Source organism: Microtus pennsylvanicus, chromosome 14, assembly GCF_037038515.1.
Source record: "Microtus pennsylvanicus isolate mMicPen1 chromosome 14, mMicPen1.hap1, whole genome shotgun sequence".
NCBI lineage: Eukaryota > Metazoa > Chordata > Mammalia > Rodentia > Cricetidae > Microtus > Microtus pennsylvanicus.
Window position 1 is genome coordinate 36,584,975 of NC_134592.1, and position 26,647 is coordinate 36,611,621.

The 26,647-nt window shown below is 48.9% G+C and overlaps 2 protein-coding genes across 7 annotated transcripts in view; one reads left to right on the forward strand and one right to left on the reverse strand.

Annotated features, from left to right (window-relative positions):
- Pigh (phosphatidylinositol glycan anchor biosynthesis class H) overlaps nt 1-20,978 on the forward strand; it is a 28,432-nt gene extending 7,454 nt beyond the window's left edge. Inside the window, exons 3-5 of one of the 5 annotated variants that reach the window (XR_012907763.1) lie at nt 1,611-1,694; nt 9,691-9,835; nt 9,926-10,470. Coding sequence is in view for 4 of the 5 variants with exons in the window: in XM_075948488.1 (XP_075804603.1) it covers nt 1,611-1,694; nt 7,386-7,586 (285 nt within the window). In the remaining variant the exon portion in view is untranslated. Of the gene's footprint in view, nt 1-1,610; nt 1,695-2,848; nt 4,151-7,385; nt 8,661-9,690; nt 9,836-9,925; nt 10,471-20,737 lie in introns of those variants that run through there. The other 4 variants (XM_075948491.1, XM_075948488.1, XM_075948489.1 and 1 more) reach the window with 4 other exon arrangements.
- Nucleotides 3,704-26,647, reverse strand: part of Plekhh1 (pleckstrin homology, MyTH4 and FERM domain containing H1) — a 48,836-nt gene continuing 25,892 nt past the window's right edge. For both annotated transcript variants that reach the window (XM_075948486.1, XM_075948487.1), the window contains exons 8-29: nt 24,311-24,392; nt 23,710-23,801; nt 21,909-22,059; nt 21,597-21,724; nt 20,441-20,551; nt 19,324-19,410; nt 18,936-19,097; nt 18,012-18,092; nt 17,485-17,667; nt 15,579-15,687; nt 14,692-14,804; nt 13,878-14,054; nt 13,481-13,578; nt 12,607-12,784; nt 11,976-12,131; nt 10,844-10,944; nt 9,934-10,075; nt 8,895-9,037; nt 8,654-8,783; nt 6,841-6,927; nt 6,421-6,567; nt 3,704-5,968 (exon numbers count right to left, since the gene is read on the reverse strand). In XM_075948486.1, the coding sequence (XP_075804601.1) occupies nt 5,813-5,968; nt 6,421-6,567; nt 6,841-6,927; nt 8,654-8,783; nt 8,895-9,037; nt 9,934-10,075; nt 10,844-10,944; nt 11,976-12,131; nt 12,607-12,784; nt 13,481-13,578; nt 13,878-14,054; nt 14,692-14,804; nt 15,579-15,687; nt 17,485-17,667; nt 18,012-18,092; nt 18,936-19,097; nt 19,324-19,410; nt 20,441-20,551; nt 21,597-21,724; nt 21,909-22,059; nt 23,710-23,801; nt 24,311-24,392 (2,814 nt within the window). In that variant the 3' untranslated portion in view covers nt 3,704-5,812. The remainder of the gene's footprint in view (nt 5,969-6,420; nt 6,568-6,840; nt 6,928-8,653; nt 8,784-8,894; nt 9,038-9,933; nt 10,076-10,843; nt 10,945-11,975; nt 12,132-12,606; nt 12,785-13,480; nt 13,579-13,877; nt 14,055-14,691; nt 14,805-15,578; nt 15,688-17,484; nt 17,668-18,011; nt 18,093-18,935; nt 19,098-19,323; nt 19,411-20,440; nt 20,552-21,596; nt 21,725-21,908; nt 22,060-23,709; nt 23,802-24,310; nt 24,393-26,647) is intronic.

The window sequence follows — 26,647 nt, forward strand, 5'->3', positions numbered from 1 at the left end:
GAGGTGGTGTCACAGGCGGTTGTGAGCCACCGAAAATGGACACTAGGAACTGAACTCCATTCTGTTGAAAGGCAGCAAGCAGGGGCTGGAGAGATGGCTCAGCGGTTAAGAGGCTCTGCTGTTCCAGAGGTCCTGCGTTCAATTCCCAGCAACCACATGGTGGCTCACAACCATCTGTAATGAGATCTGGTGCCCTCTTCTGGCCTTCAAGCATACACACAGAAAGAATATTGCATACACAATAAATAAATAAATATTTAAAAAAGAAAGAAAGAAAGAAAATAAAAAAAAAAAGAAGAAGAAAGGCAGCAAGCACTCCTAACTGCTGAGCCATTTCTTTAGCCCCCTGCCCCCTACTCTTGTTGTTTGTTTGTTTTTGAGCCAGGGTCTCATTATGTAGCCCTGGCTGTCCTAGAACTTAACTATGTAAACCAGATTGTCCTCAAACTCACAGAAATCTACAGATTCTCCTGAGTGCTGGGATTAGAGACGTATGTCACCATGCCTGGCTAACAAACTTTTGCTTTTTTTATAAGTAGGAGTACACTCTATTAAAAAGCATAGCAAATGCATAAACCATGGTTGCTGCAGAGGTCTCAGTCTGTCGTGGATAAAGAAAGAGTCAGCGTTTTGTCTTATATCTTGTAGCTCAGATGCAAGAGCATTTGATTGCTTCCTTTCTCGGAATGAGGTCTCACTATGTTGCTCAGGTTGCCTTCTAATATCTAACCTAGTTTCAAGGAGCCACTTGCCTTGGCCTCCTGATTAGTAGGACTTCTGGTTCATACTAACATACTTGCCCCCCCCCTTTTTTTTTGAAGGGAGGTAATTCTTTAAAAATCAGAATGTAGGCAAAGGGACACATGAAGTCATGAAGGAAGATGTAAAGCTAATTCTTATTCTGGTTTCAATTCTATGTCATTTTTCCCCTGTTTTGGAGTGGGTAAGTGGCATAAAAGTATAATTGATAAAGTATAAACCCTAAGCAAAGCTCTGTGGCTTCAGAGTGGACATTCTGATGGTACAGAATTTGAGACTTGGCAAGTGTTTGAATGGTTACCTTAATCTAGCTTTGATGTTTCTATTTGTCAGTACATTACAATTCAGTGATGATTATTTTTTTATTTGCTATGCAAGGTTGCACACGCTTTTCATCCTAGCATCTGGGAGGCAGAGGCAGGTGGATCTCTGTGAGTGAGGCTAGCCTGGTGTACATAGCAAGTTCCAGGCTAGCCAGTGATACATAGTAAGACCCTGTCTCAGCAAAAACAAAGCAAAAAGATTTTTTTGTATATATCAAATAAAGATAAAGGATGAAAGCTGGGCGATGGTGGCGGACGCCTTTAATCCCAGCAGAGGTAACAAGATCTCTGTGAGTTCAAGGCCAGCCTGGTCTAGTGAGTTCCAGGACAGGCTACAAAAGTACAGAAAAACCTTGTCTTGAAAAAATAAATAAACAAGGATAAAAATAAACTTTTCTTCTATGTCAAAAGTTGTCAAATATTTCACTACTTAGAGGTAATTCGTGGAAAGGATTTTATTCTTCCCTTGAAGGAAAACGAAACAAGATGAGTTTCACCGAGACCTCTGTCTGGTGTCTTTTCTTACAGCAGAAGGTGATTTACTACCTCTGCATTTTATTGAAGGACCCAGGGAAGCCACATGAGATATCCCAAGTAGTTCCTGTCTTCCAGGTGAGCAGTGTTCTTCCTTTCTCATGCGAAAGCCTACCTTTTCTCTGTCTGCTTACCCTTGCCTCTTTTGTTCAGTCGATATGAATTTCTGTTGTCAGAATGAGTAAAAGTTAGGATTTATTTTAGATCTCATCAGCCTCTCTCTGATAAAGATACACTTTAAGAAATAATAATAATTCACAAAAATCTTAGAAGACAATTACCAATCATATAACCATTTCTGCTTACAAATCACTTTCTTCCAGTCTGTCAATATACCATTGTGTAAGTTTACATTAATACAGTGAGGCTGAGATAGTCTCTCTCTCTTTCTCTGTTTGTCTGTCTATATCTTTTCTACCACAGCCTGTATCTATCTACCTACCTACCTACCTACCTACCTATATCTTTTCTATCACAGCCAGTATATTTACTTTAAATAATTATGTTCTATTATATTGAAATATTTGTTTATTTAACTATTTTATTGCTAGGCTTTAAATAGTGTCTAGATTATCTTTCCTTTTGATCTTACAATAAAAACCTTTGGTGGCACAAACCTGTAATCCTCTTGTTTTAAACTGTTAAGTTTTCTCTTCTAGCTGAGTAGAACCTAGAAATCAGTTATATATTTGTAATAATTTTGTATTATTTTTGAATAGTAAACATTTATTAAATAGACTTTCTACATGTAATTTTCTGTGGCTTCTCTTAAATTTTAGTTGTGTTACATTTTATACACACAATCTTTTCAGAGTGTACATTTTAAACTGCTCATCTTGTCTCTGAGATGCATTTCACAACTTGTAACACTTTGAGATGGTCTGTCTCACTATCATATGCTTTTGTCAGGCTAAAAACTGTATTTTGATGCCTGTAATCCCAGCATTTGGGAGGCAGAGGCAGTAAGATCTCTTGAGTTTGAGGCCACCCTGGTCTACATAGTGAGTTCTAGGAGAGCCGGAATACACAGAGAGACCCTGTCTCAAAACAAACAAACAAGCTTTTTATCTTCTATAAAGGCCAGATTTGGAGAGCTCCCAGAAAAGTGCCCAGAGGCTTGACCTGTGTCTCTTAGCTCACAGTTGTGCTATGACGTATGTGAGAGATTGAGGTTGCAAATGGATTCTTCTTCTATTCTCCTTGACTCTGCGTTTCTCCCCTTTGGAATTCAGAGTGCCAAGCCTCGGTTGGACTGCTTGATTGAAGTATACAGGAGCTGCCAGGAGATTCTGGCACACCAGAAAGCCACATCAGCAAGCCCATGAATCTCAGCATTCAAAGACCAGTGTTGTCTTTATGGGAGAGGACTCCTAGACCATAGTGGCTGGTTTATTTTCTGTACTGTAAAAATCACTAGGTGGATACAGTCCTGGGAATCAAAATGGATGAGTGATCTCAGAGCTATAGAGGAGGCGGTTGGAACTTGACTCAGTGTTTTGATATATTATAAATTTATAGATTTTATCTACATTACTAGTCAAGGGGAAACCTTAAGGATTTTGACATATCAAAGTAGGCCAGGCATAGTGGCAGATGCTTTAATCCCAGAACTTGAGGCATAAACAGGTGGTCTCAAGTTTGAGGCCATGCAGGGCTACATAGTGAGGACCTCCTCCCACCCAAAAAAGTAATTCACATGAAGAACACTCTGTGAAGTTTCTGAGCATGTTTATATTTGTGTTAAAATCTGTGGAGTATTGAGACTGGTGCCAGATTCTACAAGAAAAATAGAATTTCCATCTCCATGGACTCTTATCTAAAAGTTAGGGAAAAAATAAGTTTTTTTTTTATGTATGAATTAGCAAGAATAAAATGCCTTACAAAGGGCTAGCCTCTGTCCATCTAGCACCTATGATCTCTGCAGGATGACTCTTAACCCACAGCTTAGCTAGGGGTGTTATGGATGCCAGTAATCCCAGGACCCAAGACGTATCAACAGGAGGATTGAAAGTTTGAGGCCAGCCTGGGCTACATGGTGAGGCACTGTCTCAACTTGAAAATAAATAAATATCCCAAACACACAGGAATTGCTGGTTCACTGACAGCTTTTTATTGACAGGCGTACACAGCACTGCAGCCATGGGTGTCGAGCATATTAGTACCTTTCTGTTACTCGGTATTTTCTATTGCTTCAAAAGCTGCTGGGACCAAGAGGGCTTAGATGAAAAGCCAGAGAGTTCATGTTGGTTCCCAGACATGGGACTGTCACGTTAAAGAATTAAGAAGCCAGTTTACAGAAGCCTTTGTTTCTAAGGCAGTTTCTGGGATTCCTAGAGGTCAGGAAGGAGAAAGGGAGCTGGGCTAGGCAGTGCAGGCCTTTAATCCCAGCACTTGGAAGGCAGGTGGCTTTCTGAGTTTTTGGCCAGTCTGGTCTCCATATTGAGTTCAGGACAGCCAGGACTTCCTAGTGAGGCCCTGTCTAGGAAGGGAAGAGGAAGGGGAAGGGGAAGGGAAAAGGGAAGGGGAAGGGAAGGGGAAAGGAAAGAGGAAAGGAAAGGAAAGAAAGGAGAGGAGAAAATTTAAAGAGAAAAGGAGGCAGCAAATCTGACCTCCAAGTCTATTACAAATAGTTCCATTCTTTGTAACTCTATTACAAAATAAAAACAACCCTAGAGTAGACCACATCCTTTTGGGCTTTAAGGGCCCCTTGGAATGTGGCCCACTAGAACTGCATTTTCTGCCTTTGACACTAGCCTGGAAGGAGTTATCAGGACCCGAGAGTGATGAGACGTGAGGTAGACCTGTGTCCACTAGAACCCCAGGACCCAATCCTGGGGCAGGAGTTGACATTGGGACAGAAATGGCTCCTGCCTGTCAAGCTTGTTTAGGCCTTTGTAAAGTCATGTTTGTCAGTCCAGAGGATGAGAAACGAAAGATTACAGCAGCTGAGCCATTCTGACAAACTAATTTGTAGTGTGCAATAAACACATTGTTGGGTTAAAAGCTTATTTCCTGGGTGTTGCTCCTATCCCCTTGACCATGTTACTGAAAGATGATAGAACTACCTTAGAGCTATACAATAAACTTAGATTTTTTTTATATGTTAGAAAATCAAAGTATGAACTTCCAGTTTTTACTATTTTTTCGGGGGAAGGTGGAGATAAAGGTCATCTTCATCAAAATCAGAAAGTCTGGGTTGAAAGGGAGTATAATGTTCTCAGGAAAGCAAAAGTTGAAAAGAAACTTTGCACTTCCATATATTACTAAGGCAAATATATATAGGTCCTGTACTTCCAATTAATTCTCAGAAGATAGCTACCAGAAGTGTTGGTGAGCAATCCAGGCCTTCTGGGAATGGGGGTGGGGTCTTTAGTGTTTCTGATGTGTTGTCTCCTGGCCTCATACAGCAGCAACAAGCAAAACTCACATGCTTGGTCTTTCAGAGGGTGGAGAGACGACTACCTCGTCCTTCAGTAGTGAGCACAGCCTTCACTAAGCCCTGGTGGGCCTTAAAATGACACAGGGAGGGTGCAGACTGGATCTGTCCCTGCCTGTGCTAGTCCAGTGTGAGAGAAAAAGTTTTCATCTTAACAGGAATAGCGTGCTGTCCTGAGAAGATTAGAGCTGCAGCCCCAGTAGGAGCATAGCAAATGCCTCCTCACCAGTAGGGGGAGGCTTGTCATTTTTCTGCAGTTCTGTCAGTCTTTCCATCTGGGAAAGTTGTCCAGTTTTAGAGATTTGTAGACATTTGCCAGAACTTAGGTGAATTAGGAATATTAGTCCTATTTTGTTCAGGGATGTTCAGAAAACTTCAAGTATAAGCCCCCACATAAGGACCACGTACAATATAAAAAGATGAGCTTCCCTGAGTATCAGTGCAGAAGCCCCAAATACAGTACCACTGCCCTTGTAACGATGGGCCATCCCTGTCTCAGTCTAGAATCAGGTAGCATCCAGAGTCAGTATTCTTGTAAAAGAAATGGTAAGTGGTTTTGATGTTGGGTCTGGATTTTAAAATGCCGGGCCTTGAAAGATAAGGCACTTAAAGAGCACAAAGGCTTGAGAGACCCTGCAGGACACATTTCACAGAACAGGTTCGGAAGGGGCCGTTAGGCCCATCACAGTAGTAGCATGCTCCAGGACACACTCTAGTCCCAGAGGCACCAGTGGTGGCAGGGGGAGGGGAGGAGGAACGTTCACAGCAAAGCTGGCCCCTTAGTGCAGGAAACAGAAGCAAAGAGCTGTCCATCCAGGTCTCGGGGCTGGCGGGTTGCAGGCAGCTTGGTGGATAGGTTCACAGTTGCAGAACAGTGGTTCATGTAGCTGGCGATCATGAAGGTAGCTTCTGTGATCTGAGGTCAGAGAAGTGAAGAAATTGAACTAGCCTTGTCTTGAATGCTGAGTTTCTCACTGGCTCTAACATTGGGTACACACATAGTCTTCCTGGGCTTTCGCTGCTTTCTCTCTTAAACTGCACATTCAGGAGAAAAGCCCAAAAGAGACTAGTATGATGTTTAGAGGTCAGTGTACAACAAATGTACCTTTGTTGGCCTGAGAGTCTCTGAGGTGCACAGTCCCCTCCTGAAGAAAGGAGGAACAGTAACGGCTGAATCAGGTAGTCCTACCAAGTACCAGCTCAATAGCGAGATGGACATGCTACCCCCACCTGAACCCTTTGGGATGCTGATAACACACCAAGGCCAACAATTGTATTTGGGGCAGAACCTTCCCAAAGTTTTTTCTAAGCACCAAGCTTACTATATTACACCAGGCCAGAGTAAATTGTTGTAGCTGTCAGACCCACCTTGGGAGCAGGCATTTGGAAGATCAACTTGTCAATATGGCTTTTTCCAGAGCTCTGGTCTGGAATGGATCTAATCACAAGCATGAAGTCATCCCTGCAGCCACCAAATGTTGTCACTGAAGAGTAGGGATAATTGATGTTCGCTTGCTGTGGAAAGGAGTCAGTTGAGTTCAGGAGAAATTCCGTACCTATTTCTTCTAGACATAGGGAGCCTTTACCAGGAAGGGAGAACCCCAAAGGTGGTGATAATTTGGAGAGTTAAATCCTGATATCTGTAAGTTGTATCTAGATTATAGGACAGCATTTCTGGGACAGAGGTTGGAAAGAGGAGGACCATGGACAGTTCAGGCCTCTAAGTCCAGAGCAGGGAAGATAAGACAGGTGTTTAAGAAGGGTAGAACCAGCCTTTCCCTCGCATACCATAGTGTGGTGGTCCAGGATGCTGACACCATCCTCATTCACAGCAATCCACACCAGAGTGCTCTCCTTAGAAGACAGCTGGGCAGGCTGCAGAAACAGAAAAAGCCCATCAGACCCACAGTTAGAGATTCTGAATTTAAGTACTTTCTGAGAAAGAAGGTATGTCCAGAGGGATGGGCAGTCACATCATCGTGGAAAGCAGAGAATAGCATTTATACAGCACAGGAATGCTGTGGCAGGAGGCATTTGGCCCTGGGGCTCTGCCATCCAACACCTGAAAGGTGGAGGGCGTCACACCTGCCAGCACGCTGGGTGGAGAGCTCCGAGTAGTAGAATACAGGCCAACCTAAGGGCTGGTGTGTAGCTCGGTTGGTAGACAGTTTCTCATGCTCCCCAATCTCTCACAAGCAAAATACATCTCGCTTTAGCCAATTTCCTTGGGACTATAAAAGAAATAGGAATACAAGAGGGCAGTAGGATGGGCTTTAGGTCCTTTCAGTGAGTTTGTAACTATTTGGTAGCCATTTCCTGGGTGTTTCTTTCAGGGCTACAGTGAAGTGCTCCAGACATCTCTCTACCTAAAACCCTGGGGGGAAGAGAAGACAGATAACCTTTCTTTGAAACTTTTTCCAACCTTCCAGGCCAGTGGCATTCTATTTATAATACCACTGTACTTTTACTGCACGGCCCTTGTGAACATTTGTGCGCAAATACAGACACACACAAAGGCTGGAGGTATAGCTTAGGGGGCAGGAGTATTCTTAGCATTGTGCAAGGTCCTGGTTTGGTCCCCAGCATATCCCCAAAATTAAACAGGAGATTAATGTTGCTTAGAAAGTGAGTACAAAGAACAATGCACGACTCCCCGAGGGTTCTGTCCCTACTAGCTGGAAAGCCTCCTAAAGGCCAGGGACTGGTCTGTTCATTTCTTTAAAACGTTTTTTAAAATTTATATTTAATATGTATGGTTGTTTTGCCTACATGTATGTCTGTGTACTACATGTGTGCCTGTATCCAAGGAGGCCAGAAAAGGATGTCAGATCCCTGAGACTGGAATTACAGACAGTTGTGAGCCACCATATGGAGGCTGGGAATCAAACCCAGGACCTATGGAAAAGCAGCCAGTGCTTTTTAACTGCTGAGCCATCTCCCCAGCCCTTGTTCATTTTTGTAACTTTAAACAGCTAGAACTAGAAATAGTATATATTCAACAGTCTATCTGTATATGCTATGTAGATGAGTGGATGTCCATTTTCTGATCTGTAGCAGCAGTGATCAGAACCTAGATCCAGTCTCAATGTCTGATTATAATGTCTGGTCACAGGGTAATGCCTGTGATTATCTGCAAAGTTCATGCATACCAGACACCTACTGAGGAAAATGTCCAACTGAAATTACTGTTTGCCTCCTGGCCTTTGTGTAGAGGTGAGAGTTACTTGTCTGAGTAATCTGATTCCCCTGGGTGGTCCATCTCTCTCACTTCTGGCCTTTTGGGTGGCCAGTAGAGATGAGTTTGTTTAGGTTATACACTGCTTTGTCCTTTCAGACTTAGGTCTGAATCCTCGTGTGAATTAGTTGAGCTTGTCTTTGCAGCAGAGGCACTGGCAAGTCAATAAAGAAAGCATGAAGATAAACAATGAATTATAACTCCACGGTAGACCATGGAACTCTGGAGCAGCCAGAGTGGGGGAGATGGCAACTCCTAGGGTTTGACAGTGAGGTGGGGGCTGCAGACCAGACTGATGGACATATGAGCAGAGAAGGGAGAAACAGCATTCTGGGGGTTTGGGTAATTCCTTTTTCTGTCACTCACCTGAGCAGCAAAGAGCTTAGCACCAAAGAGAGGCCATTTCCGAGCCACAGTCAGGTAGATGCGGATGCATTCAGCAGGGGAGCAGCCTTGTAATGCTGCCCACTTGGTGGCCATCGTATCTGCCAGGTGCCTGGTTTGAGTGGACAGAAAGAAATGGTGCCGATGAAGTGCCCGCCTGTTTCCTTCACAGCCCTGAGGTTTCCCCACAGGCTTCCTCTGTAAGACCTTGCCTCCAGCCTACCTCAGCTGCTCAGGGGGAGCTCCAATTCGATAGCGCTTTGGGTAAAACCTGTCGAGGACCTGCTGGAGGAGATGCTGAGATTTGGCAGGAGGTGTACCTCCAGGACCTGGCAGGATAGGCTTCTCCAAGTCCCCGTATTCCACCTGAGGTAGAAAGAGTTAACAGTCACGAGTTTGGGGGGTAAAGGGGCTGCTGTTAGAGAGGTAAACAGCCCTATGCTTATCACATGACGATGATAAGAATTTATCTATGCCTCATAGACATTAGGGAAACATCCTTAGGGTCCTAATAAGATTGTCTAGATCAACTCTCACTTTTAGCTAAATGCTAGAAAGTGGAAGGTGCCTCAGACTACAGAGGACAGAAGAGGGCTTGATGTCAGACAGCTAGCCCAAGCATCAGCTCTGCCACTTAGTTTTGTGTCTTTGTTCCAGTTATTTAAACTGAGTGTAAACTTCCTTCTCCTAAGTGGGGATGAAAGCTACAGAGGCAAATACATCTGAAATATTAGCATGTGGCTTGCTACAGATATTGATGATTATAATTATGAAGAGCTTGGAACCCAGACTGGACTTGAGTTTATGTCAACTCTGCCTCAGCTCTCCAAATGCTGGGATTATGTGTGTGTGCAACCACATCAGGAACCATGGAGGTGTCCTGGACAGCCCATGCCTAAAGAAATCACGCAGGAGAATCCTTCTGAACGTGTGCTCTTTCTAGTCTTCTACTTAGAATGTGGGGTAAAGTTTCCCACATGCATTGTGCCTCATACAGTGCTCCTTTCCACACCCTGCAGGCAGGGAGGGATCGTGTTTCCCACATACCCATAAAAAACTGAAGCACTAAGAAGTGACTTGACCAGGCTCTCACACTGGAAGAAGACTGGGACTTAAGGCCAGTTTTTCAGTTCCCAGTCCCATTCTGCACACAGCCTGTATGCGGTGAGTGAGGAGTCCCTTCTCTCCAGCACAGAACCTCTCCTGCTGCCCCAGGATCTGCAGTCTTCTGTAAGGTCTCGGGTTTTCTAACAGAAACTCACCTGGGCCATCAAGGCAGCCATTTCAAGAGCCAGCTCCTTGGTGACGGGAAATCTTCCTGCCACAATTTCTCCACTTGTTTGGAAGGCAAGTAACAGCCGCTCTCGCTCCGTCTCCCCTTTGACTTGACTTCGAAAGTATAGCCTATAGGGAAGACAGTAAGAAGCCAGGTCTCAGCTGGCACTCCAGACAAGAATGAGAAAGCTTTCTCTGCATCTTTACCTTGATCCCTACAGTGAAGATAACTGTTTATGCCATTTGTCAGCCTCTTTTCTACCACCCAAGAAATTTGTAGCCAAGTCTAACCTCGCTGTGGGCATGCAGGTCTCACCCGCAGCAACAGGAGTCAGTTCTGAACAAACCACTAGACTTACTATCTGGTGCCTAGAATCACAACTTGTTAAGGGTCTGACTGAGTTAAGACTCCAAGAGACTGATGGAAATTATTTGCCTGGAGACATACTAGATTAGATCTCTCCTGTTTAAATTGGTAAGAAGTACTTGTGTATGTCCTGAAATGCAGGAAAATTTTATTCCTAGCTTTAAGTCTCTGGTGCTTACACAAAACTGTACCCTCACATAAGGTGACATATAGCCATCCCATGACATTGGTATGGTTCTGTGGCATGTGTGCACACACATGTCCACGAGGTAGTACAGAGAGGCTGACAGAACATGTGTGCACACACATGTCCACGAGGTAGTAGAGGGAGGCTGACAGAACATGAGCTACCAGGGTCTCATTAGGGATCAGGAGGGTGGCTAGCCTGCAACCACCTGATGACTGCCACTTAGAGTGGTAATTATAGGCCCCTCTGCCTTATTGGGGCAAGCCATTATGTTCGGGAGGTGATGAACTGGTGCCCAGGGGAAGCCCTCATGTGCATCCCACCCTCAGGCGGCTCCCAGGACCTGTTCTTATACATCAGCTTCACGACGCGTGTCCCACCCTCAGACTTTCCTGGGTGCAGCTCCTTCAGTGTTTGTTCCCACTTGGAGATGGCATCACAGATCTTGAAGAGACAAAAGTCCAAAGTCAGAAAAGCCCCTTGTGAGGAGAATGAGGTTCAGCCAGAGCTGGTTCTGGCAGAGCTGAGTGAGGGTTCTATCCTTAGGAGGTGGCCCTATGAAGCCCCAGACTGTCAGGATGGGAGGTGCCTACCAATTCCCCTTTGATGAAGAGGTAGATGGCACCATGGATGTAGTGAGTATCTAAGAAAGATTGTTGCCTCATCGGCTTTGTGTGACCTCTTGGGAAACAGGGCCGGCCCCAGTTAAAACCCATGGTATCGTGGCTCCATTTCACTCACCATATTCTCCTTTCAACAAATATACCCAAACGCCTGCTGTGACCAGAGCCCATACCTTTACTAGAAAGATATGTGGCATTTTTTTCATCACCTCTAAAGACTAGCCCTTCGTTCTAGAACAGCAAAGGAAGCAGATGCTGGAGCCAAATGCACCCATCCAGTGTGGCAGTACATTCCCATAAGTGCTTAATACCCTCATGGAACTAGCCCCACACCACCATACAGATCAGCTGTCTCTTTCAAAGGCTTTCACCTGCAGAGGTGCCATGAGGACCTACCTCCCTAAACTACGGTTGAATCTATAACGTATACCATAAGCATAAGCAAACAGAGTATAGCTAGGTGATGGTGCAAACATGGCACCCACTGGATCTACGCTATAGCTGTTGACCCAAGGGGACATATATAATTGGTGGCACGCTTGTGAGGGCCTCCTCGTCCTTACACTGAGATAAGAGGCTCTCCCCCTCAATGCTGCATAGTCCCCTTAGGAGACAAGATGATGAGGATGTCTCCAGAATCAAGGTCACATGTAGCTTTCCCTGCCTGCACAGATCCATTTTAGATGGCACAGAAATGCTGGCCTGAAGAGATTGTCTTGGTCTCCACATCAGACAGGCTGCTGACAAGTTAGGTACACACTGGACGAGTTCTATCTCTCTCTCTGTGTGTGTGTGTGTGTGTGTGTGTGTGTGTGTGTGTGTGTGTGTGTGTGTGTAAGAGGGAGTGCTTACCTTGACACGCCCTTGAAGACAGTGCTCCAGGTCTCTGCCAGAAGGATCGTCTGTGAAGAGGGCGAAACCAGACTGGGATGGCTTCCTCATGCCTGTCTCCTGGTTCAGCCGCTGGAGGAACTCATCAACTGTGGAGGAGCCATCAAAGCCAACCACCTGGAAATGGGGGAGAGGCACCCTGAACCAGCAGACTTCCTGAGGGACTGTCACTGGGGGTGGCACAGGGTGAGTGCAGGAGGCCAAAGCCAGCTGGTTTCCGCATTCACATGCAGAGGAACCTGAGCCTGCTCACTGTAAACTGGACCTAGACAGGCCCAGCCGCTCCTTTACAGCCAATATTCTGGGATTCCATCTCATGCTACTTTCTGGGCCAGTGTTTCAGCTTTCGTGTTCATGCAGTGGGGTCAGAAGTCCTACCTCTAAGGCACCAAATAGGATTCAAGACACTTTGGGATTCGAGCTCCTATCTCTATACCCACACTGATCATGGCACTTCACTTCAGATCTAGGCCCACCCCTTTTGTCCATGTGCCTATTAATCTGAAAGCCTACAAGGCTTAGCGCACTTAGAAGTATCCTGTGGGCAGTGATACAGAAGACTTGGGGTAGGGAGCATGCTCAGCGTCCTTACCTGATAGGTCCCGTTGGCAAAGTGCACAGGGATGCTGAAGGGTAACGAGTGGTGGAAGGGATTCCGTAGCAAGATGGAGACTACTTCCATACGCGACGGCCTGGCCTCCCGTTCCCCTGTCTGCAGGGTCCGCTCTACTGCTCGCTGGCAGTAGGTGGCGTACTGGCCAGTTTCACTTCTAAAAACAGAGACTGGGATAGTAGGAATCCCTTTCTGTTGGCACCCTGAGGTGCATACCCAGACTTAGCTGGGATAAAAAGTAACTGGATGGGGTGTGGGGGCCTGAAACTGGTACAGGATGTTATTACATTTTTATTTCAGGAGGAGGCACACTGTGGAAGCCAGAGGACAAGTTGTGGGAACTGACCCCAGGTTGTCCCCTTGGCGGCAGTCACCTTTACCTGCTAAGCCATCTCACCAACTGCAGTTTGTCCCTAAGGACTTATCTGCGCACATGTCTGCCATGGGTATCTTCTTTTTTTGTCTCTTTCTTTACACTAGTCCTAGGGACCGAACCCAGGGCCTTGTACATGCCAGGTAAGTGCTCTTCCATGGAGCTACACCCCCGCCCCCCTCATAGATAATCTCCTTGTGTAAACCAGAAGAACACGGATAAACATTTGGGGATAATTTGGGATAGCATGGCTTCACGTGAGACTGTTCCCAAAACAGCCAAGGACACACGAATCGGTGTCCAAAGAAGGTAAAGTATGCTTGGATCTCCACTGCTCATGTGTACAAGGTGATGGGTGAAGTCTCTCAACCCCAAGCAAATCTGAGGGGATACGCAGTCAATTCAATCTTGTCTTTCCCTCATCCCTTTGAAACATGGCAGCAATAGTGAAGGAGGGACAGGGGAAATACTTTTGCTTACCTGGGATCTGCATGACGTTGAAGCCGCTGTTTGACATACCAGAGGAAGTGATGCTGAGGCAGGAAGAGTGGGGCACACAGAGCCAAGAGCTGCCAGCACTGCCATGGAACACAGGCAGCATGGGATGAGTGTGGGCATCCTGCTCTTGCGGCTTTGAGCTACAAAACCTTCACTATTCTTTCTCCACACCAGAACCTCAACTCCCTTGCCAGGCAATGCCCAGGGTAGCAGTCACATTCTGACCATGCACAGATCAGGCAGCCATGCTCAAGCAACTTGGCAGAAGCTGCCCATGGGTGAGGACTGGAGAACACCTGCCCAGGCACCTGCTACCCCTCCCCCCTTAAACAGCTCTTAGAAATGGTTCTAGCCAGTGATGTCCCCAGCGTGCGCCCACCTGCATAAGAGAATACTTCTGGGGCGGGCGGCAGCTGGTCTGCTTCATGAGCTGGCAGTAGATCTCACTCTGTAGCTCGGGGTGAACAAGGCAGACCTGCAGTGCTGTCTGCGCCAGGGACACATGGTAGTCCACCGAGGCAGCCTCCACAGGCACGTTGATGAAGAGCTGGCAGGACTAGAAGGAGGGGGACAGTGGGCACAAGGCAGGAGCACCCCATTGGTTTTTCCTGGGACATGCACTGGTGTAGCAGAGCTTCAAGGAGTAGTAGCCGGACGGTGGTGGCGCACACCTTTGATCTCGGCACTCGGGAGGCAGAGGCAGGTGGCTAGCTCACTGGCGAACATTGAAACAGCCCTTTCTGGAGGGAGCACTTTCTGCTCTGGAGGCTGACCTCAAGTTCAGGGGTGGACATTTAGCACACTGGCCCCTAGCAAGGTTGTTTTGGTTTGGTTTTTTGTTTTGTTTTGTTGCCAGAAAATGCAGATGGGCACAAAGAAATCTAAACTAGGTCAGAATCTCTGATTCCTGCACCCAGGCCTTTTCTGTGGATATTTGAGGGAGATGGCGGCTCCTCAAGGGAGAGCTTTGGGGAGCATTTCCCAGAGCCCCAGAGCTTCCTCCTGGCCTGCAGAAGGGTTACCTTCCTACCATAGAGGGGTTCCTGTGGAACACTCTCTCCCTCTCCACAACCCTCGGGCCACCCTATAATCACTAGGTCCCCTGTGCTGGGATGGGCAGAGCTGTGCCAGGCAGAGCCCGAGCACATGTGGGCGCCAACAGCCAATAGGCCCGGACTCCACTCCCATGTTACCTTGAAGAGCTTGAGAGCCTCCGTCTGCAGGGCCTCGGAGGGCAGGGTGGTAAGGGAGGTACAGAGCCCATCTCGGCTGTAACACAGCATGGGGTGCCTCCAGAGCGGGGAGTCTGCACAGAGCACAGACCAGAGAGCAGTGGTAGTCACTCCAGAGAGAACTCGCTGCCTTCCCTACCAGCCCCAGCTTTGACTTGCAGGGAAGACAGTGGCTTATCTGGGAACCCTGGGTTTTTCTGGGTTGATCATCTACAGACTGAAGGCATGTAGGTGTGTACTGCAAACTGCGCATTCCCTCACACGGCTGTTGAGGAAGGCAGCCAAAGCTTTGCTGAGGAGGCACAGCCGGGCCAAGCGGATAAAACTGTGAGACCCTGAGCACAAGTGTCTGCACGCAGGGACGGCCTTCCTTGCAGCATCGGGACAGACAGCCCTCAGAGCAGTAATAAAGAGGTATGTGTGCTGTGTACTCTGGAGAGTTCATGAGGGCCCTGAGAATTAGCTGCCAAATAAGGACTCTCAGACATCCCAGGATTAGATTAGTCGGGTCCAAATTGAGGCTTCATATATTAACAAACTCTTAATTATAGATTAACCAGCTGCTGCCTCCCCTGCTTCCACCCCTGCCCCCGAGTCTTCTGCATAGCTAGCAAAGCTACAGATTAAACAGAGTAGAACATTTACCCAGGTGTCTGGAAAGTCTGTTTCCCAGATTCCCTCACATCCAGTGGTTCCCTCAGTGTTTTGGCCACAGACAGAGAAGCCCTGGAGCATGGGATGGGAGACTATACATACAGCTTAGGTATAGTAGTGCTCTCTACTTCTTGTCCTGTGTGCACCCTGCCCCTTCCCTTCAGCCCAGGCAGTAATGGCCATGCTTGCCTTACCTGGGTCTCCCTCACCATCCATCAGTTTCCCAATGAGCTGCTCATAGACAGTGCCCACCTTGGCACTGCTGCCACCTGCAGCCACTGTGAGGTGGTAAAGCCATGTATCCTGGAAAAGGGCAAAAACAAGAAGATGCTAAGGGGGTAGGAAGGGTGGAGGCAAGAGTCGGACGTGCGGGAGGAGATGTAGCTCAGTGACAGAGCACTGGTCTATGTGTGAGTTCTGGGGCTCACTCCCACCACTGCCCTGCAGAAAAACAGCATGTAATTTAAGATGGGAACAGAGGTGTACACCTGTACTGATGTCAGAGCAGGAGCTGGGAGGCTGAGGCAGAGGGATCTTGAGCTTAAGGTTGCCCTGGGCTTATGAGACCTCGTCTAGGGGAAACAGGTGGACTATTACTAGCTTGGCTAGCGTGAGTCAAGAATAAAGACAGGATCAGGTGGGTCAGATGTAGCCCACATCTCCAGTCTGTGGCACTGTGTCATGCCCGTGACGGAGGGATGCTGGTCACGATCAGGTGGGTCAGATGTAGCCCACATCTCCAGTCTGTGGCACTGTGTCATGCCTGTGATGGAGGGATGCTGGTCACGATCAGGTGGGTCAGATGTAGCCCACATCTCCAGTCTGTGGCACTGTGTCATGCCCGTGACGGAGGGATGCTGGTCACGATCAGGTGGGTCAGATGTAGCCCACATCTCCAGTCTGTGGCACTGTGTCATGCCTGTGATGGAGGGATGCTGGTCACGATCAGGTGGGTCAGATGTAGCCCACATCTCCAGTCTGTGGCACTGTGTCATGCCTGTGATGGAGGGATGCTGGTCACGATCAGGTGGGTCAGATGTAGCCCACATCTCCAGTCTGTGGCACTGTGTCATGCCTGTGATGGAGGGATGCTGGTCACGATCAGGTGGGTCAGATGTAGCCACATCTCCAGTCTGTGGCACTGTGTCATGCCCGTGACGGAGGGATGCTGGTCACGATCAGGTGGGTCAGATGTAGCCCACATCTCCAGTCTGTGGCACTGTGTCATGCCCGTGATGGAGGGATGCTGGTCACGATCAGGTGGGTCAGATGTAGCCACATCTCCAGTCTGTGGCACTGTGTCATGCCTGTGATGGAGGGATGCTGGTCACGATCAGGTGGGTCAGATGTAGCCACATCTCCAGTCTGTGGCACTGTGTCATGCCCGTGACGGAGGGATGCTGGTCACGATCAGGTGGGTCAGATGTAGCCACATCTCCAGTCTGTGGCACTGTGTCATGCCCGTGACGGAGGGATGCTGGTCACGATCAGGTGGGTCAGATGTAGCCCACATCTCCAGTCTGTGGCACTGTGTCATGCCCGTGACGGAGGGATGCTGGTCACGATCAGGTGGGTCAGATGTAGCCCACATCTCCAGTCTGTGGCACTGTGTCATGCCCGTGATGGAGGGATGCTGGTCACGATCAGGTGGGTCAGATGTAGCCACATCTCCAGTCTGTGGCACTGTGTCATGCCTGTGATGGAGGGATGCTGGTCACGATCAGGTGGGTCAGATGTAGCCACATCTCCAGTCTGTGGCACTGTGTCATGCCCGTGACGGAGGGATGCTGGTCACGATCAGGTGGGTCAGATGTAGCCACATCTCCAGTCTGTGGCACTGTGTCATGCCCGTGACGGAGGGATGCTGGTCACGATCAGGTGGGTCAGATGTAGCCACATCTCCAGTCTGTGGCACTGTGTCATGCCCGTGACGGAGGGATGCTGGTCACTTGGAATGGACTCAACAGACAGTCAAGGGTAACATTCCCATCCAGTGTCCAAGAAGAAATAAATTTGAATTTGGAAAGCTCAGGAGAACAGAGAGAGGGGAAATCAGAACCCAGGCCCAAGCTAGGACACAAAGGCCCAGCTCCTCCTTACCTTTTCATGCTTGGTGCCGATGAGGAGGTAGGTGGGGCTGTGCTCTGGGGGGTGGATCACCAAGGTGCAGTGGGAGGAAAGCAGCCGTCTGGTTCCTCCAGCCTCATAGTCTTCGTCTGAGTCACAGGATCGATCTACTTCCTCTATGTGAGCATCCTGCACAGGTAGGCAGCCCAGGGGTCTCTGCGGACATGAGCCTTCCATGAATAGGCTAACAGGAGGACGGGGGAGTCTCCTTCTGAACGCTTAGGCTGGGTGGGGCTGGATAGCACAGACGTGGACAGAGGGCAGGATGAGGAGGTGGAAGCTAAAGCATTGCAGCCAGGCCAGAAGCAGAAGACTGCGCTGTGGAAAGTGCCAGCCGACTACACTGGTTATGATGCTGGTCACACGCCCTGGAGGAGCAGGGCAGCCGGCTCTGTATTTGGTGTAGGGTTTGGTGTGGTAGAAGGTAAAGCTGGGGGCTACCATCAGTGGCCTGCACTGTGCAGTTTGGAGGAGGCGCCGTTAGGAGGCTGATGAAATACCTTGTCCTCGTGGCTCCGGTAGTAGTAGAAGGTTTTCCCAACAAGGGCACACCAGACCAGCTTAGAGTGGCCATGCTTTACCTGTTAAGTGAAATGCCTTCATTAGAACCAGGACTCCAAAATAAACTCAGGCCTCGCCAAGACAGACCACCGGGAAGAGTACCAAAGTCAGGGCTCTGTTCACAGTGAGACTGCCACAGTATGCACCCTGTGGTAACCCAGCCACTACTGAGCCACTCAGGGACCTATGACCTGCCACTGAAAGATTACCCGGAAAATCAGAACGTGGGAATGGGAAGACCCTACTAGATGGCACAGGCCAGAGCTGTAAGGATGCTGCAAGGTAAATAAAGACCCAGGTAGTCTGGAGCCTTAAGTAAGGTGCTCATAACGGAACAGCAACTGAACACTCACAGAGAAGAAGGGCGGGCTGATGGAAGGCAGAGGCTCAGAAGGAAAGAGTCTGAGCACCGAGCTTGCTGAGCACAGTAACCCACAGTAACTAACCCTGTGAGAGTGCTTCCTAGTTAACTTCCCTTTGCTGGGCGTAACTGGGGTCTCTGCTTCCAGGAAAACCCTAGTTAAAATGTCTTTAGGCAAACCTGGGATACTATTAGTCTTTGAATGGCAGTCACACTGGCTTTACCTAGGTCTTTTCTTTGTACCATTAGTCCTGACACAGCTAGTTACACTGTAGAAGGCAGTGACCAATATCCTCAACATTAAGTAAAACATTTCTTTCCCTTCTGTCTTGAGAACAGTTGCCTTAAAAGCCCCCATCTCTGTTTCCAGAATCACCATCATTTTGTATGCTCAGACTGTGCTTGAGGGTCCACTGGCTAAGCAGTTTGTAGAGAAAGACCACCATCTCTGGGCACTCCCATGCCTGGCTTCCATTACTTCCCTAGCCTATCCACCTCGTACCTTGGTCAGCCAGCCCTTCACCGTAGGCTTGGTGCCCCCTGGACGCAGAGCTGGAGGCCCAGTGACCTGCACCTTCAGCAGGCTCTGTAGGACACGGATCCATTCTTCCAGGAGGCTGGGGGACTCTGCTGTTAGGTAGTAGGTTTTGTTCTCGGAGACGAGCTGTGGGGTGGAGTGGAGCGGGGCTGGATTAGAGTCAGTGAAAGACACAAATCCTTCAACCTGCTGTCCCTTCTTTTCATGCTCACAACCTAAGACCGTATCCTACGTTTCATACTCCTGGTATGAAATCCTTCATTCATGCTTACTTTTGCCTCGTCTTTGCTTCAATCACAGTCCTATCCACACCATACTGCATCTAAAATCCAGCTGCTCCAAGCAGGCTCACCTGAAATGTCTGTGCTCCTTCCCCTCGGACAATTTGGCAATGGGAGTTCAGATCCACTTGACCTTGAGGTTTGCGGATGACATCATTCTGCAAAGGAGGAGTAAGAAGGAGAGCATTGGAGTCTGGAGGCTTCTCAGATCATCATTTTTTTTACTCCAAGTTATAGGTACAAAGTGGAAAGTGATTCCCGTTCTGGCTATGGTACAATGAGTGACTTGTTCTAGATTCTTCTAGTAAAACAAAGTCGAAATTAGGAACATGAACCCCTCTAATGCAGGCCTCAAAAGATTTCAAAAAGGAGAGCAAGCCTCTAAAATCAGATCAGAAGCTACTAGGTTATTACTGATCTATAAAGCCCCCCTACTCCTTTAACTGATCTATGTGTGGTGACGAGTGCCTACAGTTCCAGCTACTCTGTGGGACATGGCAGGAGAATGAGGCTGGTCTAGGCAACAGAGCAAGACACATTTCAAAAAGAAAACAAAACCAAACCTTTCTATTTGATCCTTATACCCACAGATATTAGTTAATTAATAAATTAAGGGGCATATAAGCCACTATTAGCCTTTCCAGCATTACTACAGACATTATAATTGATAGTAGCATGCTTTTCAAGGAGAAACTTAGGTCCAGAATCCTTAACATGGAGCTGGAGAAAGCTTCAGCCAAGCAAACAGCTGCACAAGAGACAAATCCATTTTGTCCTCTTTATAACATGATGCTTGATTCTGCCAACCTAGTTCTCAACATTCGAGGCCCCCCAATTCCAGACAGTAGAGGAAAGAAGAGGAAGCAAAGAATTTTTCAGTTATAACAATCCAGAAAGGGTATAGACAGTCTGGGAACATCCTTTTACAAGGCCAGGCATAAGAAGAGATCAGTTCTGAAGGAAGAGGAAATTGCCAGCCAACTGTCCTAGGACTGCCTTGATAGCCTCCCCAGCTTGTTTTGAGAATAGGTGGCCAGCTCAGAGCCCCTGTGTGGCTCAGCACCTCTAAGGCCAGCCATGATGCTAAGTCTTACATCTGGTAAGCCCCAGCCACACTGTCCTTCCTCCAGCTCTTATACAGTGTGGGTCTGGGCTGTGGTCCCTGTGATTACGTCCTGGGGCACTCACCGGAGACTTGTAGTACAGGATCTGTCCCTGTCTCAGGACAAACCAGCGCCTCTTCCATGTCTTCACCCGGCTCCCCATTTTCAGCAGGTAACCTGACTTCTCCAGTGCCTCCTGAGGTAGAAAACAAGAAGGGAAGAGGGGACAGAGGGGGAAGTCACATGAGGACCCTATGGGATGGAAGGCAAGGAGGGAAAATGGAACAAAGGGAAGGTCACGGGAGGCAAAATGGTCTAGACCACCACCATGCCGTTTTTTGTTAAGAAAAATTATTGACCACCTATGAGTGTTTATTTCTAGGCTCTGTACACTGATGAGATCCAGAGAATTGAATAAAGTGTGGCAATCCTACCACGGAGGAATCCCAGTGATGACTGGGGAAGGAACACCTGGCCCACCACGAGAAGGCTGCAAGGAGGAGAGAAGCTGGCCAGGGAAGGCTTGGGGAAAGATCAGCATCTAAACTAGCCTATAGACCTGTGGTTCTCAACCTTCCTAATGCTGCGACCCTTTAATACAGTTCCTTGTGTTGTGCTGACCCTAACCATAAAATTATTTTGTTGCTACTTCATAACTGTAATTTTACTACTGTTAGGAGTCATAATATAAACATCTACCATGCAGGGTATCTGCATGAGATATCCCCGTGAGACCCCGTGGCTCTACAGGAAAGGCCAGATTCTTTTACCAGGACCAGCTGAGAGGAGGAAGGCCGTTCAAGGCATCCCAGGTGGGAGAAAACAGACAGATCTTTGAGCCACAGGCTCCCATTCATAAAACACAGCCAATACCCATTAGGAGCATGAGGCAAACGAGACATGAGGCACAAGCCAGGCACTGAGGTAGCACCTGGCCTGCTAAAGCTTAACCGTCAGCTCACGGCAGCATCTGAGGGTCGGGGTGAAGATTAAACAGGGGACAGGTGCAACCTTCATGGGTCTCAGGAGCTTCCTGCATGTGGACTCATCTTTTTTCATCATGGGGTCTGTGCACAGCTGTCTCTGTGACACTTCTAGGGCCACCTTCCCTCTACCATCTCTGGGTCCTTCTCTCTGGCTGCTTGCTGTGTAGGTACAGAGGCCCAAGCAGCCTCCGCTCAAGTCTGCTCCTACCCAATGCCCCTTCCCCATTCATACACAGGGCTATGTTCTCTGCTCACCCCATCAGTGGAGTACGATGACGTACGCTGGAGCTTGTGTTCAGGCTCTGAGTAGTCACTGTCCAGGGAGCAGGCATCAGGAGGGATGGCGTAGTCACCCTCAGAACTCAATGAGGACATGGAGACTCCTGGCCACAGAGGAAGGAATCAAGGCTGGGGTCCTACACCCCTTCCAAACACCCATATGGCCAGAAGATGTGAGGCTCCCATTACCCACTGGGATCTCCCGAGTCTGGAGCTGAGGGTAAAACTGGTAGAACCCTGGCAGAGACTGATCAGTAAGAGACTGAGAGTCCCCTCTCCTCTGTGTACCTCTCTTGATGGCCCGGGGGCTGCCCAGTCCGCTGGTCTTCCTGTACTCAGAGCAGGGGAGTGACATCCGGAAACTCGCTTGAGAGCCACAGTCGTCATCAGACCCAGAGGACTCATCCACAAAAGGCACACTGCTGATCTGCGTGGCTTTCTGCAAGACAGGCACCTCCCAGCTACAGCTCAGGCTCCAAAACAAGCCCCCGCCACACAACAGCTGTACCTAGCTCGGTGTGCCCACGCAGCCTGTCTGGGGAAACATGAGACCAGCACCCAGCTGAGGCACCGCTGACTAGACGGAAGTCCCAAGCAGTGTAGAGCCCCTTTCTGACCTCACTCCTGCAGTCTAACCTCCATGCTGCTTTGTGGGTCCCCCAACTCCCCTACCCCGACTTCTGTGGTTCCCCAGAGAGCTCCCGTTTCTTCCACTAGGGGGCCAGAAAGCCATGCCACAGGTCAAGTGTCGGACAGGACGCCGAGAGAGGGACGCAAGACTGATACTTTCAGTGTTGTAGGAGCGTGGCGGGAGCAGAGCCCAGAGACGGCTCTAGTGCTGAGCATGGTGGCGCACGCCTTTAATTCCAGCACCCAGCAGGCAGAGGCAGGCGGATCTCTGAGGAGTTTGAGGCCAGCCTGGTTTATATGATGGCTTCCAGGCCAGCTAGGGATACACAACAACAAACAAAAAACTATTGGGACAAAGCATTTGAATGAATTACCATTTCTGTTAGATCTTTTTTGTTGTTGTTGTTTGTTTTTTGTAGTTCTAAAGATAGACCACAGAGCCTCACTCTTTCTAGGCAAGTGCACGATCACACAGCTACATCTCCAGCCCACAGTCCACAAAGCGCTTTTAGACAGTAATTTGGCAGAACCTATCAGAATCGAAACATTCACAGAACCTGCCCAGGAATTCTATCTCTAGACCTGTGTCCTCCAGAAACATAAAGTGCACAGGGTACGTACGCACAGTGGTGCTTATGGCCACATTTACTTCAGAAAGGGACGGATATAACCTACTTCCAGTGAGCAGAGGGGACCCAAGCTAATTATAGTGCTGTCTGCCCCAGGGATAACACACAGAAGGCATGGAAGGGCAGGCTCACATGGTTAGGTGAGTAACCCAGACAGTGTGCGTGTGTGTGCTTGCATGTGTGAAAGGCCGAGAGTGACAGAGGAAGACAGATGGGAGGAAGGAGAGCGTGTGTACAGGCACATGCGCACATCTGTAAACCTGCAGTCGCGTCAGACGGCCTGCAGAATGAACACCAGCGCGCTAATGATAGGAACTGGGAGGAAGCAACGTGAGAGAAATTTTTACTTCTGCTTTTGTGTTTTTATTCTTCTAAGAAAAGCATCAAGCATTACTAACATGGTTTAACAATGAATAACAAGAGCTGGGAGTGTAGCTCAGTGTATAGCAGCTGCCTAGCAAGAGGGGGCCCTGGGTTCTAACTCAAGCACTGCAAACCAAACAAAAACTAGTAGCAGAAAGATGAAGATATGCTGCAGTTACATGCGAACCTCTTAGAACAGATTATAAATCATGACAAAACGATGGTGAGCAGTGCTCTTGTTACTGCCGAGCTTGTTACCCCCTGCACTGGACTAATAAACTTGTTTTCTTACACACACACACACACACACACACACACACACACACAGTCACTCACGGTGGGCTGAGCTGCCTGACCATGGTCACTGTGTGAAGACACCTGACCCTCCAGCCCCAATGCAGGCACTGCACTGAGACGAGGGGCTTCTCCTGATGGGGACCGTCTTTCTTGTCACGGCAATTTCTTACCCCCTTCAGTGCTGTGTAGACAGGCACAGTGACATTCTTGTAGATGAGGCCAGAGAAAGCTCCAGGGAACGCAAGGGCAGGAGGGCCTGAAGCTGGGGCGGGAAAAGAGGGAGGAGATGAACTCAGGAGGCAGCACTCAGCCAGAGGCTTGGGGAGGCAGAGAACGGGGTCAAAGCCTTCTCATCTCTTCTTCTGGCTTTCTGTTCCCTTGACTTCCTGGGGATCATGATCTCTACGGCTAAAGGCCCATCACAACAGAACCCAAGTGCTGCCCTTTAACCATCTGCTCTCCAGGAAGCTTGCACCATGTCCAGCTCTTGCTGGCGTGAGCTATAAATGCGTGCCTGTCATAGCAGACATTATGGACGGTCAGCGACTCTGGAGCCAGGGGCTCAGGGCTCTCCCCGCCCATTTCAGTCCTGCAGGGGCCAGCGCTACAAGATGGAAGGCAGGACTTGAGGACCCTCCCTTGCTAGGTGGTAAACAGAACTGTACAACCCCTCTTCTAGTTCCAAATAGCCCTCACTGCCTGCTGTACCCCAGGGAATGAGAGCCAGACCCACCAAGGACGTTTTTAGGCCCTCGGGTCCCCCGTACTCACCACAGCAGGCAGCATCGCTGCGGGACGACGCGTCTGATGACAGCTGCATGCCTGATGTGGCCATGGCATAGATCCGGCTCTCCTGTAATAAAACGTCCCAGGCAGTCAAGGACTGCTCATCCCAGCCCCTCCCACAGTGGAGGGAAATCATGACTTGGGGTGAGCAGACCTGGGTTCGCCACCCAGGACAAGCTGGTCACTGGTTGAGGAATTTTAAGCAAGTTTCTTCATTTCTTAGTCCCATTTCCCCCAGCTCTGAATATTACCGGCTTTTGAAGAGTCTGTTCAATGGAATCAAATAAAGTAGCTAATTAATGTAATATAATTAATTAATTAATATAAGCACTTCATGCCTGGGACATAATCCACGCCCAGCAGATATTACTCCCTCTGGCCTCTACCCTTCCCCTTGAGGCAAAGGAGGTTTGAAGAGAGCTGGTCAGTAAACTGTCTCCATTTCTTGGATTTCTGCCTATTTTAGTGACCCTGGGGTCCCTGGGTCTCACCCCAGAGGCTGAGTGTTGACAGGGAGGGAGGGAGAGCCACAAGGATATAGATGTTTGTAATTCAGCTGTCTGAAGGCTAGGATGCATGGCTTCCTACGATAGCAGGGTGCATGCCTTAGGCTTCCAAGGCCAACCACAAAGCTACTGTGGCCACAGGGCTCCAGAGCCCTAAATGTTCTGTAGAACAGAACATTCTTCTGCAGAAAATTCTGGCACTAACTATGCAAGCCCTTGGGTCTGAAGCAGACTCAAGGGGAAGAGAGTTTTACTCCCAACAGCCAGGAAGGCCTTTCCCAGGCTGCTCCAGAGTACAAAGCCCTCCAGTGAGTACAAAGGCCTCGCAGGCAACAGGTGAGTCACAGGGGCTGACCAGGAAAGTCAGCCATGCTGGACCAGAGAAGCAGCAAAGGGTCATGCTAGAAGGACTGGGATGGATACCGGCCCTAGAGCAGCCCAGCTAGGGGTGATGGGGAAGATATGCTGAGGTAACCAGAGCTACGGCAAGACAGGTGGAGGACAACAGGCAGGGCAGGGCGGGGCAGGATGCCCATGCTCAGGCAGGGCAGATACATCAAGTGTGGGGAGTAACTGGGCATAGATACCTCTGCCCATATTGATCATGAACTTACAGCAAGGACAGGAAATGAAACTCAAGGTTGAGGGAAGAAGGTCAAACAAAAGACAGTCCTGTTGGACAAAGAGCACCAAGTGTCCCTCAGGAAGCTGTTGAAAGGCTTAGAGAAAAAGAGAGGCACAAACACGGAAGGCGGGTGGCACTGGTCCGCCAAGTACTTGCACTGAGAACGCCCTTCCCTGGATTCCAGGCCCTGCTCCTAACAGTTACTGCCCGGCTGGCCCTGCCAGAGTGAGACACCTGAGCTTCATTCGGGAGCTTGGGTAAACTGGCAGTCTGTCTTTCCATCAGGAACGAGCTACAAAGGGGACTGAAAATAGGAGACGAATTCTCCTCAAACGGTACTGCTGATAATGGGGGTCCCCGGATGCCAGCAGAAACAGGGAGGTCAGACCTGACTCTGAGTCTTAACACTGTCATCCTGCAGTACAGCTGATGACGGACCACACCTGGGGCCAATCTTGTTCCACACGCTACTGTGCCTCTTGTAGCAACACACAGGCTGGCTTGCAGTCACTGTTAAGGGTACAGTTAAAAAAAAGCCTGGGTGCAGAGCCTCCTTGAACTAGCACTTCAAAAGGAGACCTGGGAGTGTGCTGCTGAAATTAGGGGCCTCCACCCCACTGAGAGTACCCCATTTTTCTCCTCTGCCAGGAGCAGAGAGTGTGCTGCTGAAGTTAGGGGCCTCCACCCCACCTGAGAGTATCCCATTTTCTCCTCTGCCAGGAGCAGAGAGTGTGCTGCTGAAGTTAGGGGCCTCCACCCCACCTGAGAGTATCCCATTTTCTCCGCGGCCAGGAGCAGAGAGTGTGCTGCTGAAGTTAGGGGCCTCCACCCCACCTGAGAGTATCCCATTTTCTCCGCGGCCAGGAGCAGAGAGTGTGCTGCTGAAGTTAGGGGCCTCCACCCCACCTGAGAGTATCCCATTTTCTCCGCGGCCAGGAGCAGATGTCCTTGCACATCTGTAGGACTGGGCTTGATTAAAAGATTGGCATATGTGCCCGTGTCCCCAGGGGGCAGTGCGGCTACAGTGCTGGGGCTGTACTTCAGGCGGCCAGACCTCTACTGGAAGCCTAGAACCTTCACTACCAACATGACTTGAGGAGGTGGCTGAAGTGTAGATAGCAGTTCCTATCTATCAAAGGGAGAGGTAACTTCCAGTTCCCGAATGCCAGGCTCTGAGGCAGGCATCATGCC